The sequence below is a fragment of the Thermobia domestica genome, chromosome 14 (genome assembly GCF_964235325.1).
Source record: "Thermobia domestica chromosome 14, izTheDome1.hap1.1, whole genome shotgun sequence".
Taxonomy (NCBI): Eukaryota; Metazoa; Arthropoda; class Insecta; order Zygentoma; family Lepismatidae; genus Thermobia; species Thermobia domestica.
Genome location: NC_137467.1, coordinates 141,455,671 through 141,469,662, shown reverse-complemented (window position 1 = coordinate 141,469,662; position 13,992 = coordinate 141,455,671). Strand labels below are relative to the sequence as shown.

Sequence of the window (13,992 nt, the reverse complement as noted above, 5' to 3'; positions counted from 1 at the left end):
GGTGAGTGAGGTCGAAGTAAAATGAACATCTATGGGACCTACTGATTAACGTGGAATCCGAAGCACTTGAGCTCCCGCCGGGAATCGAACTCCGGTCTCCCGCGCCAAAGGCGCGTACGCTAACCGCTTAGCCACGAAAGAGCTCCAATTATTAGCAAATCGCGTAAAGCAGATGGTTAATCTACGATGTTTACCCTATTTCCATCGCTTTTTAAATCGTTCTACACTAAAAATATACATAATATATTAAATTTACGAGTTTAAAATTACCGTAATTTCTTATATTGTAGCTCTCTTGTTTATTTACAACGAAATGTTCATATAAAATTTTCACCTTTAACCGTGGAAAAAAAGCGATCCAAACCTAAAGGAAATTTGTAAGAATCTAGAGTCATTTTTTTTTTCAACTTAACCTCCGGAAGGCAGTCTAGGTTTCAGTGAACAGGAATGTATTTAAAGAAAAATCTGTTTAAATAGCCGAATTATCACAACACTAAGTAAGCCGAAAACTATTCCGGTTTGGAAAAATACCCGAAGATGATGCACTTTTAGGATGGATCATAAAAGTGATAAACTTTTAGGAGTATAACGTTGCTTTCAACAGCGAGGTTATGGGAGATGTAGACCTACAGCTTAACATAAATTTGAGCCATGAGTTTCGCAGGAAATGATGTTCACTTTCATTTATTTACTTCATGGGTAAGAATAGAGGGCCTTCAAAAGAAAGGTTTCTTTAAAACAACTTTATATTCATGAGATGACGTCCTCTGTCAGTAGCAAGATTATATGTGACGAGACACACAACTTTAATTGCGATCCGAACTTCTGTTTTGCGTTCCGATGATCTCCCTCTGGGAATCGAGGCCACAATTCATGCAATACTGGCAGCCATGTTAATTACTAGACCTACAATGAGGGCTTACTTTATGTCACAATACTTGTAGGATACATTAGAGGGATACCAAATCTTATTTTAAGATAGTTTGTGTGTGTCTCATAGCAATGTTGCCAGCTACAGAAAATTTTAATTCCAGATTTTAGGGGCAAATTTTGGAAAAAATCCTTTTTTTTTATTATTATTATTTCCCTCTTGTTGGCTACACTCGAACAAACTACCAATGTCTAAAAGCCTCGTCCTTAACTTACACAGCGCACCATAAAAAGTTTCACTAGAATAATTAGGGGAAGTACAGTTGAGGTTTATAATAAACCATGTTCTGGAAATGGTAAGAAAATGGTGAATTTCTGAGGTAGATTGAGATATTTTTTTAATTTCATGCTTACTTTGTTAGATATCGCCATGATACTTATAGGATATATTCTTGGAGTACCAAGGTTTATTTTCAGACAGTTTTCGTGTGCCTGGTGGCAGTGTTTCCAGTCAAAATTATTAATTCCCGATTTTAGGTGAAAAATTCGGAAAATTTCCCTTTTCCCCTCTATTATTAACCTCTGGCTGCCTACATTGAAACAAACGTACCACTACCTGAAAGCTTCCTCTTCGCCCTACACAACGCACTATAAACAGTTTCAATAGGATGATTGGAGAAGCTGTAGCCCCGGCATATCTGTTGATTTTTGCTTCTGAGGCGTAAAAGGTGTCAAAATTTCATGTGTATGATGACAGAGAATTTTTTCTTTTCCTCTTTGAATGGAAGCCAGCGACTTCAGAATTTCACTCTATCTTGTCCAAATACCAAAGAAATTTTTTAGGTGACTTGAATCCATATGGCAGCAGTGGTGCTAGATATAAAAATTTTGAAATTCGGTTAGGGAATTTTTTGTAAATTTTCATCTCTACATTTCCCTCAACAATTTCCCACCCGTTGGCAACACTGCAATGCAACTTATACAAAAAAATAGCCACTTCTATTTTCTAAAAAAAGGCCTTAACCATGTCAATCGAATGAATGGTTTTTGAGCAATAAGTCACTAACTGAAAATGTAGGAAATCGCCAAAAATGACCTGGGTCCGAAAGGAATAATCACACATTTTTGCTCGCATAGGTAGAAAGAAACAAAAACGATTTGTAAGTTACGAGGGCTTCAATTACGATTTGTAAGTTACGAGGATTTCAATAATCTGCAACATAAATCAATAAATACTAGTTGCCAGAAAAAAAACAGACATTTGAAAAAAAACATGAAAAAGAACGATGTTTTTTATTGAAAAAAAACTTCACAGAAAAAAAGAATCGTTTTTTTTTTTTTACAACACTAGTGCAAAGTAATTCTCAAAGGGAAACAGATGAAAATTTCTCAGTGGACCCATATTTCATAAGTATTCCAATTTTAAGAACAGTGAAATTTATCCGGGTATCCACCAGTAAACGTTCAAACAGCAGAGAGCCACCAGGCAATTTTCACACTCGAAGTTCGCAGAAATCCATCGTCACATCCGTGAAGAATTGGACATAGCCTACCATAACAGACTGTATGGAGGTTTATTCGCAAACATTTGCAATTTTATCCCTACCGACTGCAACCGTTATATGCCCTTTTTCTATGATTCACCACCAAGCCCAACTGAAGCAAGCTGGGATCGAATCAGGGACCTCACGCACCAGAGGTAAGTGTTCAATAACTGACGAACCGCAGCCCGCATTAGAGGTCCTGAAACTGACTAATTAAGTCAAGCAACTGTTTTTATACGAAAGCAGGCAAATTCTAATGGAAATACACGGTTTCATGCAAGCGATGGAACTGCCTTTCACCTTTTGGTTAAAATGAACAAACGTAATGTTCAACTCTCGTTAGGTGAATTTTTTTGTGCTGTGACACATGAGAAAGTAAATGGTCTCTTTCTTTTTCGATGAGGAAACCGGGATTCCTTACCAGAACATGTTACAGACACGTCATCTGCCGCATCTGTGACTTCAGCTCACAGGTTTCACCTACCAACAGAACCTCAATTTTAATCAATTCAAAGGTAACTATCAAATAGTGGATCACCGTGCTGCCCATGTCGGAAGTAAACTTCCTCCTTGGCCTCCGTGTTTCCCAGACAGGCCTCTATTGCTGGCAGCGTCTTAAACCAATTTTACCACTGACGAAAGCATATCAAACAACTCACTACATCACTTGATACTGGTTGTCCAAACACAAGGACTGTAGTGCAATACGCGTGGTTTGAGTGGTTACAATCTTAAGAGTGAAAATGTGTGGCTAATCGGAAAATGGGCTGGATAGCGTAAATTGTTAAGGCACGGGTACGAAAGACGGAAGATCTGGATTCGATTTCAGTAGTCTAAATTTAGTTTTTTCTCTTTGAATATCATTGGGAAAAAAAGGGGCGGCTCACTAGTTTCTGTAAAGAATAGAGAGTGGTATGTATTGTGAAAGTAAGGACAGGAGTAACGGATTTAACTTTTTTTTTTTTTTCCCTTGTGGGGAATTATTGCAAGACAATGTTTACGGATAAGGAGAACTCTACTTGGAGAGTGATGACTAGAAGATCTTGAGTGACGATGTCATGGAACAGTTACGAGTTCCCTGAATAGCCAAGGCATTGGGTGGGGAATGTTTTACATGGAAGTTCTTTAAGCTGAGGTGTACACAGAAGTTTCCCATTCAAAACGCCTATTCTGAAGTCTATGGTTCACATGAAGGACGGTAATAACATTGCTGAAGCAGCACCAAAAGTCCATTTTACTGGGTAGGTACTTGTAGTTTAGCGACTGAATAAATACTTTCAGTGGTTGTCCAGTCCACAGAGGATTATTATCTTGTAAGAGGTCCGTCCACAAAGAAACCGAAATTTCTAAATATAATGGTACTTAAGGTTTGTGCGAATTAAGATTTACCTCCACTATAGTTCCCTTCACTATTAAGAATACATTCAAAGTGCGTCTTCCACTGTTGGAATGCTTTTTAAAATAGCCTGGTCAGGTAACGAATTTTATCTTTCTTCTGTGGATTGAAATGGCACTTTCACAAGCGATTTTAATTTGTGGTTTAACAGAAGTCTGCAGGTGCCATATCAGGATGGCTGGGATACAACAGTCTTATTTTCCTTCGTCAGAACTCTCTAATGAGGAGAGCAGAACGACAAGGTACAATGTAATAGTGCAGCATCTATGTTCTATTCTTTTCAAGCTTCCGATCTCCTCCCTCAAACGTCTCGTCACTTACTCTCTGTTAAGAATTAACTATGGGTGTTATTCAGTGAACCACTCAACAAAAATCAGAGGAAACAATAAGAATCACTTTAACACTTGAATGACTTTGATATGTTTTTTCCCACACATAAGGATGATATCTTTATTTCAACGTCATAGACATAGATCAAATCTTGACATAAAGCAATAGTCCTCGTCTGCAAGTTTCAAAAGATTTTCACACATTCCTACATGTGTTTCTTTCTGTTTATTTGTTAGCAATATTACAACGAATTCTGCACCGACACGATTGCATGTTCATTCTTCCAACTAAGATCGCATGACATTACTACATTTTCAGTTTCTGTACAAATCTTACTCAATTTGAATAAAAATTTGGTGCACATACTTTGCTCTTTCAAAATTTTCGTTTTCGTAATACCACAAAACTGCCTCAAGTGTGCAACATTTCGCTCCAACGCCAGCAGTCTCACGGTCTCACGGTTTTTTCGTTTCCGGTTCAGGAGCAGAAACAGATGCGGTATAGCATTCTTTATTAAAAGACACGACCAAAACAGGGAAGAGAAGTGTTCAGATAAATGTCGCCTACCGACCACACCTTCCTAATACCTATTATTTCAAGAGAAATACCTCTCTATGTTTCTTTGTGCGTTCAACTTTAGAAAGAATTGAGGGAGAGAGGCAAACGGGTTGAGACACTAGAAAAAACTTGTTTTCCAGGAAGGAGAGTCCAGAATCGTTCAAGAGCGCAATAAGGTATTTGTTGAAGACAATGACTTCGACATCATGCCATTGTGAGTTTTTTTCGCGTCTGAATACTGGCTACCTCAGCCAAAAACATAACAAGAAACTGACTCAAAACTATGCACACACCGTAGAAGAAACGGTACGTGACGTTTGGGCGCCGCCGTTTGGGCGCGGACGTTTGGGCCCCGCCGTTTGGGCACTGGACGTTTGGGCGCGAAGCCATTTGGGCGCCAGACGTTTGGGCGCGAGTTAAAAAGTCGTTATGTTAGGCGCTGAGTACTAAGTTCGAATCAAGATATCACAAGGTGTCTACTGTAGTGGAAGTCCTTGAATTATACTGGATTTTGTTTTACATACTAGAAATACTGGAATTTCAAAATTATAAAAACTGAATTAAGAATTAAATTTTGTAAATTTAAGTTTCAACGAAAGTTAAGTGTGCTTTTTATTTGATAACTTTTCAAGCCAAATGTAAGTCGACCAGACTACATATGATTGACTGCATTACATACATAGTGAGCCTATTCCATTAAAAAACTTAAAGCAGGCCTTCTGCTGTAGTTACGCAATAAGTGTGAATGTCAAACACATTTCTAGTGGCTAAATGACCAATATATGTACACTTAACTATTATTTTTCACTTTGAAATCGTTGTTTTTTTTTCTTTCCCCACTTTCTTTAATGCAGATTAAATGCTTACAATGGGACGAAAAAAAATGTGTGTTAAGTTTTGATTTTTATATTGGAATGTTAATAAAAAAAAGTGATACCAGAAATACAGCATACCACAGTTCCTAAACTCAATGTGTTAGACATCCTGTATGCAAAATATGTCTTAGACACCATGTATGCAAAATATCTTTCCCTCAACTCGATTAGGATATAGGATTTTTAGATTTCTGGGCTCTCGGCATCTAAGGCCATTTAGCCCGTCACGTTTGAGGGAGCACACTATCCGGGGAAAGGGAAGGAAGAAAGGATTGGGGAAGGAAGGAAGTGGCCTGGACCTATAAATTAGGTACCACCCCGGCATTTGCCTGGTGTGAATGAAGAAAACCCAGGAAAACCTCATTCAGGGTGGCTGGCCTGAAAGAGCGTGTTACACTTTTTCGACCGAGTGCCCCCACCGGGAATCGAACCCGGGACCGATCGCACCGAAGGCGAGAGTGTTAGCGACTACGCTGCAATCTTTTATTGGTAGTTCTTTATTGGACTTAAGGAAGAGAAGAGTTTGGCAAACGTAATACGAAAGAAAACAAATTTTAATATTCATAAATATGTAATTATTAACTTTCTTTAAAAAAATACAAAAATTAAATCAATATGTTTTAATTAACATTAAGAAAATTAACAGTTCGTCTGATTCCTTTATTTCCTAGCTTTCTTATATAATACAAAAATTAGATCAGAAGTACAAGAATCGTGAACAAGCGAAAAATCAATCCATGACGAGGTTAGGCAACAAATGCCACAAACACATTAAACTATTTAATTTAGATGAATAAATAAGATAGAGATAGAAAATATACAGATAAATGAGGTGAGATAAAGATAGAAGTGTAGGAAATGTATATATCTTGATTGGCGCTTAGTTTTCAGTGCCTAGCTTACTTTATATGTCGTAAATTGTGATTTTTACTATGTACCTCGCGCCCAAACGTCTGGCGCCTAAACGGCTTTGCGCCCAAACGTCCGGCGCCCAAACGGCAGCGCCAAAACGTCCGCGCCCAAATGGCGGCGCCCAAACGTCCTGTCCCGAGAAGAAATGCCTAGCTGCGGACACTTCCGTAACATTCTTTCCTGACTGAATCTGTCAGTTCACAAATTTGAGTTGCTTCTTATCCCTTGGGCTAAACGTTCGTCTTAGCAATAAAATCACTTGAAATAAAAGTACTTTTTCCTAAAAGTAATAGGCTACTATTACTTGTGTCAGTGTAAGGATGGAGCGGGTAATGTAAAGCTAACCGTAATTTTCCTCTAAAATAAATGCTGAATCTTGTTTGATCTAACTTGATGTCCGTGTACACTCATAGCTTATTAGTAACAAACCCTCAGAATGCTCTCTTTTAAGACATTAACTCCAAGGAGGATAATCAATATAACAATGTCCTTTTAATCGTTGGTTATGCCTTAATTGTGACGAGTGTTTCGATTTAAGGCATGACTCGAGCATATGGTTCTACCAAATTTTGACAGAATTCACACATATTCAGGTCAGCTTAGAACTTTGTAATTCTTTTAGGAGAGCATGCACTAAATGAGGATCTCTATTAACACTTGCAGATTGATTTCAAGATGGCTCAATATGGTTTCTGGGCGTTTGGCATAAAAACTAGTTCACAAAACACGAACGAACTTGTGCTAGGTGGACACTAGGTGCAGGAACACGAGCGTAGCGAGGGTGCGCGTCTGTAGGAAGCAGGCGCGTCAGCGACGAGGAATATACACATAAACAGTGGAAGAGCACTCTTACACACTATACTTTCACACCAACTCAAAAATAATTTCAATATGCTGTGCACTGACAGTAATTACTAATATTCACACTCTCATTCCTTCACGAAAAATGTTCCACATCGTATTTTACCTATAAATTTTGTATTTGGTAAAATCGGCTGCTCGAGTAAACCCCGAATTAATAATGTGTAGACGATATTTTATCTTTCTATCACTTGAGGCTTTCCAAGTGATTCAATCAAGTAATTCGAAATACAATAATAGTAAAATCGGGACACAAAATATAACATTCTTTCAAATGGACAAACGTCTTCAGAACATATACCGCATTAAAAACTGCTGGTACTGGTTTACTCTTGGCACACCACGTTTTGGAAGATTTACAGGTAAAATTCAATACTTTCCATGAAAAGAAACATGTATATAGGAACAAAATTTCTGCAGACTATAGCATTAAATAAGGCATTACTCGAGCAGACGGTTCCACCAAATTTTCACACATTTATTGCAATTTCCTGCCTCTTTTTGCAGAACATGCTATAAATGAGGAGCTAGTGCATAAACCACGAATCAACTTGTGCTAGGCGGCCACTAAAAACCAGGAATGTCACCTAACCGAGTCATGCAGGAACGCAACTGGGGGGGCCGAGCGGAGAGAGGAGGTGCGTCAGCGACGGGGGACATACGCATAAACGAGGATAGTGGAAAAGTATATAAAATATCCGCAATAATTTTTACATTCAAAAACACTTACATGATTGTAATAATTTTTACTTTCAAAATGGCTTCACTTCTCTCCCGGGCGGGGTTGGCAGGTTTAAACCAAGGTGGTTTAACCCGTAAGTACTATGGATGAAAATAATCACGTAACTACTATGGAACGGTCTGTCAGACCGCCTTATTGTTTCACATTTTCTGAACAGTAGTCTTATTGCATATTTTTAAAATGCTAGCCTACACATCTTAGTTGCTTATAGAAAAATAAAATATAGTAATTTCACGACGTAAAAAAAGCTTTATAAGTTTAAAACAATGAGAAAGAGAACATTGTCAAAGTTTGCAACAATGCTTTCATTGTTATTCTAAAATTGTAATTGTTGAAATATTCAATTTTTTCTCCGTTTCTCAGTAGTCAAAATAACACTAATTTAAAATACAATATTCTTATAGATGCACTGAGAATAAAAAATACAGAAAAAAACATGGAATTTTAGTTTTTTAAACGTACAAGAAGGTACTATTATAGTTACTGTTACTTTTTTTGTAGTGAAAAGGTAATGAATAAAACTTATTTTTAGTTCTTATATGATGGCGAAAGTAAAGAAAATACGTCTTGCCGGTAAAGAAAGTACCGCATTAACTTTTCTGACAGCATGCACTCTCTTCAGGTAGTCACTTATATCTTATTTTTTGCACTGCAAGGAAATCGGTACCCCGCACCTGTGACACGAATATCTTTGCTTTCCACTTGCAACTCAGTGGACAGAAGGGTATGTTTTCCTCTTCAACTCCTTGTGCGCGATGATGGAAAACTCACTTCCAAGCTGTAGTATGCTCTTGATTGAAAAACTCAGCTCTCGTGGCAATACCCGATGAACAATCTACGTTCTATGTGAGGCCTAACAAGTCCTTTTGCCAACGTTTTCATGAAATCAAGTCTTGTCATCATTAGCGTATACTTGATACAAGACATACACATTGACACCACATGTAGCATCCACTAGCATGAAGAAAATTGTCAATGGCCATCGTCTTGTTCGACGACTTGATGTGTAATCTGTACATTTTTTGTCTAGAGTATCCACTCCACCTTTACTCATGTTATAAAATATTATTATTTCAGGTTTCCCAGTCTCTGGGTCATTATTTGATGTGTGGTCCAAAACGTGCCACACGGTAAGGCACAAAACTGCTAATAATCAGTAGATAACGAAAGACAACTGAAAAGCAAAATACTCACGTAACTACTACAGTACGTCTGTGAGACCGCTCGACACCTCCATCGCCGCGCACACGGGATCAATTATAACACGAACTTCACAATACGTAACCATTTGCTAGACAGGAAGGTAGACGAAAAGATCCACTCGTAGTAGTGAGACTGAAAAATATACGAAAAATCGCAGCGGTCTGAGAGACGGTCCATAGTACTTACGGGTTAAACCAGTTGTTAAAAAAACTGGTTTAGACCAAAAACCGAAAAATGTTCGTAAAGGTGTAAGTGTTCGTAAACTCTTGAACACACATTTGTGGGTTATCACTTTTCACTCCCGCATATTATTCGTATTATATTCAGAACTTATTCCCCCATTTATTACTCAAAGAGATTATACTACTATAGCAGCTTCTGCTTTTTTAAATATAAGTTTATGAATGTTTCTTCTGGATTTTTTTTATAATTTGTTATTACTGTTATGCAATTGCAATCAAAGAAAAATTCTAAATATTGTTTCGTTTTAATAATGTTTACTATTGCTAAAATACATCGAAATACCGTACTTTGGGAGGGGGGTCATACAAACCCCACGAGAGGAACTTATTGAAATCAGAAGTATTTTTGGTAGTTTTATGTATAACTGGGTCAGAGCCAAAGTGGACTCAAATAATTTCTATCATTCTTTAGTTTTCTTACTTATATGCACATCAAGTCATTGTAGTTCTTTAACTTGTACTAATAAAAGTCTGTGAACAAAGAGTATTGCAGTATTTTGAAATTGTCCATATGTAATCCTTTATAATGGTTTCAATTGTGCAACTGTTTATCTTCCTGTCCTTCTGAAATTACTCTTGACAATTATATTAACAAGTATGTAAAGATCAGTACAACGTATTTTTATCATGAGTCCTTCGTGAGTCGGCAGACGTCCTGCATTTGAGCTCAATTAGTCCCTGCTTCGAGTTCAAATAGAGGACAATTGAGGGGTAAATTTGGATAAGAGCGTAGCTAGCAATTCTTCAATTTTTCAGGAGAGTAGAAAAACAAACCAACCTTATCCAACTAACGAACGTATTCACACTTATTTCTGGAGACAGGCGTTCGCAACGGAGCAGAGATACTACCTTAACACAACCTAAACATATGCAGACGTGCTCGAACTTGCAGAAAATACCGGACACAAGAATCTTCATATTATCGGAAACGGGTCGATACGTCCTTACCCAAGTTACCTCTTCAATTTATCTCGGATGTAAGGCGAGAAGCGGTTTGGATTCCGCTTTAAGGTTATGTGGCCCCTTCCAATAAAAACTCGTTGTTGCATAATGACGCCAAGGCGAAACAAACTTATTTCTGTCCATATATGATATAAATGCATAGAGCAAATTATTGAAACCCAAAAACGTCTAAAATAACCTTTTTTTTTCAATAAAAAACATCCGTGTATAAAACTTGCTCCCGTGTACAAAATTTCCGCTGCAAGAAGAAATGCGTTTGTTCCGAATTTTTACTTCTTTTCCACAGTTCGCACGATTGCTTTTACGTTTTAACATACCATTTCGGTGCACAAACTTTATAATATGAAGCTCTTTATCACACAATTTCTTGTAATAAAATTGTATCCTTGCATTACCGTACATCAATCGCAAACGTCCATTGCATACACGAACAGAACATTCTCGCCGTTTATTTCTACCTTCTTCGCATTCTAAACAGAATACGCCGACTACCATTCAAAATATATTTCAATATGATATCCACTGACAGAAATTACTTACATTCACACTCTTCTTTTACAAAAAGTGTTTCCATTGTATTTTACCTATAAATTTTGTTTTCGGTAGAACCGTCTGCAAGAGTGATCGCGACAAAATAAGACAGTGCACATGAAATACGACAGTATTGGGCAATGTTCTAGAACACAGGTCCCCTTTCCAATTTAGCTGTAAAAAAGACAGAAAACAACGTGCCCTATGGGCTCTAACCCGCCTTCACTCGCTAACGCTTGCTCGGCAATACTCTCTGACTTAAATATTAAACCTTGGTACCGGAAAAAAAAAAAAAAAAAACCTAGGTACTAACATATCTGGAGGGAACAGGCCTGTAGCCAGGCCAAAAATGTAGGAAGGGAGTAGAATTTAGGGGAGCCCTATTCAACTAAATTATAGTTCATTTCCAAGCCTACCGTGAAAATTTTAGGGGGCCAATAAAAATTTAGGAGTTCCGGCCCCCTTGCACCCCGTGGATATGGGCCTCTGGACCTGTGTTCTAGAGCCTTCCCAGTGTATTGTGCTGCCAAAATGTCGAGCCGTGGCAAAAATGCGAACTAATAGCTTTGTTCTTAGGCTAGTAAAATTTTGTTGCTTATTTGAATTCCTGCCATAAGGGATTAGCTGTTCCTTAAGAAATTCCTGCCATAAGGGTGGAATTCCTCCAGCCGATAGCAGCGCCTGGAACTGAAGACTAGTCAATGTGGTACATATATAGATAGTATTTCCCAAAAACAGTGTATTTCTGCACGGCGTACAGAAGCTGTATTCTATGTTTACAAGTGGAGCTTTACTAGTATGAAACCCTGAGAAGTGTTATTGGAATTCGTATTACTGCCAAAGCCCATCTGTTCTCTTCGGACGCACCCTCGCTCTATTTCACGGAACCAGCAGCTTCATTCTGTCTGGCAAAGGATAGCATTTGCTTTTTGGTGCCCACCTAGCACATGGTGGTTTGTTTTTGGAGTGTAATTTTTATGCCATATATCGGGAAGATCTATTTATACACAAACCCGCAAAGAACTGTGATTTTTCAACAATTACTTCTGATAACAGTCTTGAATTTTTATCTATGCCAAGTCAGATATTTCCATGTTGCCAATTGCAAATCACTTATAAGGAAATTAAATGAAACAATGGGTTAAGTTTAATTGCCCCTCCGCTTTTTATAAAAATTAGGAAAATTTACAGGAGAAATGAGGTAAGAAGTAATAAATTGGGATTCTTATGTCATCTTTAAGTGTGAAAGTTTTGCAGTACGTAGAATGTACGTAGAAATTTGTACTATTTGCAACACGCGGAAGGTTTTGGTGACTCAGCCGCTTGGTGGTCATATGCCATGGCGAATCGGTGCGTTGAGTGTGATATTTCCGCATTGAGTTTTATAGAATTATATAAGAATAATAAAGAGAATCTACAAAATTTTTATGACACTCACGGACTACTGAATTCAAGTGATAATTCAAGCTTCTATGAGAACTGGTTTCAGTCACTGTTCTAGTCTAACTAAAGTCTTACCAGATAACCTAACCTAACAAACTAACCAAACCTAAACTAAACTAAACTAACCTAACCTATCCTAAACTAACCTGACCCAACAATGTTTAATGTTTTAATTGCTTTTTAATATGTTTGAAACTGGAGGGACAACTCTACACTTAAGCCGAAACAATTATGTATTTTCAACATTTGGAGTGGTTTTTTGAACGGAAAATGCAAGTTGTATGATTTTGCGTAATACAACGTACATGCCTTCGCTTATTACGTAGAAATGTTTAATAAGTGGTAAGATCGATTAATAATATCCTCGTGTAAGAAAATGTATCCATGTTCTAACTTGGCTTTCTTTGCAAATAGCTACAAACAGCAACCGGCATATACATAATTCCAGGTTAATTAGCAACAACCTCAGTGTTGTACTTATTACAAATTCATAAAAATCTACGTTACTATGCAAATTGAACTAATACAAATTTATTAATCGAACAACAATCACGCACTTCTCGTGTAAATTTCGTTGAGCAGCAGCAAGCAAATAGCGTTCAGACCTTTCAAAGACAAACCGTAAAAGCACCATCGAATTTCATATCAAGACTACACATTTTTAACAGTATTATTTAACCAACACATCCTGCTTTATATATATTTCGTCACTACAAACAATTAAAGATATATAAAACATACCTGAGCGAAATCTTGTTCTATATCATCCGCATACAAATCAATGTCCACGCCGTCCGCCATTTTCTTGGATTCCATAATGGAGTCCACTTGGAGCGAAATATAATTTCTCTACTTCGGTACTATACCTGTGAGCATAGCAACATTTGACTATTTCTGTTTAGTTCTCAGCAAACCATTCCAGAAAATCTCAGTAATTTTACTTACTGATTATTTTTTTAGAAATTAAATTGCAATTACATGCATATAATAAAATGTATTGTATATATGACAATTATTTGCTTTTCAACTCTTTCTTTGCAAACTCACAATGAATTTCAATACATCCCAAAATAAACATCTTTTACCAGTTGTAATGGCTGTATAAATGCAAAGATGTGAATATTTTTTCTTCCTGTTTGTTAGTGTAATGTAACGTGATGATATGAAAAGTTAGGTACATTATGTAAATTATATACAATTAAATATTAAAGTAACTTAGATAATAATGCTCCCACATTATTAGAAGGACATAGTTGTACATCCAGCAAGATTTTCACAGGGCTCAGGATGTAATAAACAATACACCCACCAAATACTTTATGTTTATAGTCCAGCAGAGAGTAGGGTTCTCATATTACCCGATTGTAGTGGGTACCACCCGATTTTCACGTCCTATATAGGTCCCTCGCTTATTCATATTCATATTCATATTTATTGGCCTGTTCATAGCTTACAAATGAGGACAATCCTCAATTGAGCATTACAGTTGTCAGATATGATTTACATTCTCTATATATTATCA

At 37.2% G+C, this 13,992-nt stretch overlaps 1 protein-coding gene across 4 annotated transcripts in view; it reads right to left on the bottom strand.

Annotated features, from left to right (window-relative positions):
* Positions 1 to 13,484, bottom strand: part of LOC145670360 (cleavage and polyadenylation specificity factor subunit 6-like) — a 144,806-nt gene extending 131,322 nt beyond the window's left edge. For 2 of the 4 annotated variants that reach the window (XM_081738939.1, XM_081738940.1), the window contains exon 1: positions 13,212 to 13,470. In XM_081738939.1, coding sequence (XP_081595065.1) covers positions 13,212 to 13,286 — 75 coding nt within the window. In that variant the 5' untranslated portion in view covers positions 13,287 to 13,470. Of the gene's footprint in view, positions 1 to 13,211 lie in introns of all 4 variants that reach the window. The other 2 variants (XM_081738941.1, XM_081738938.1) reach the window with 2 other exon arrangements.
* Positions 13,485 to 13,992: the final 508 nt, after the last annotated feature.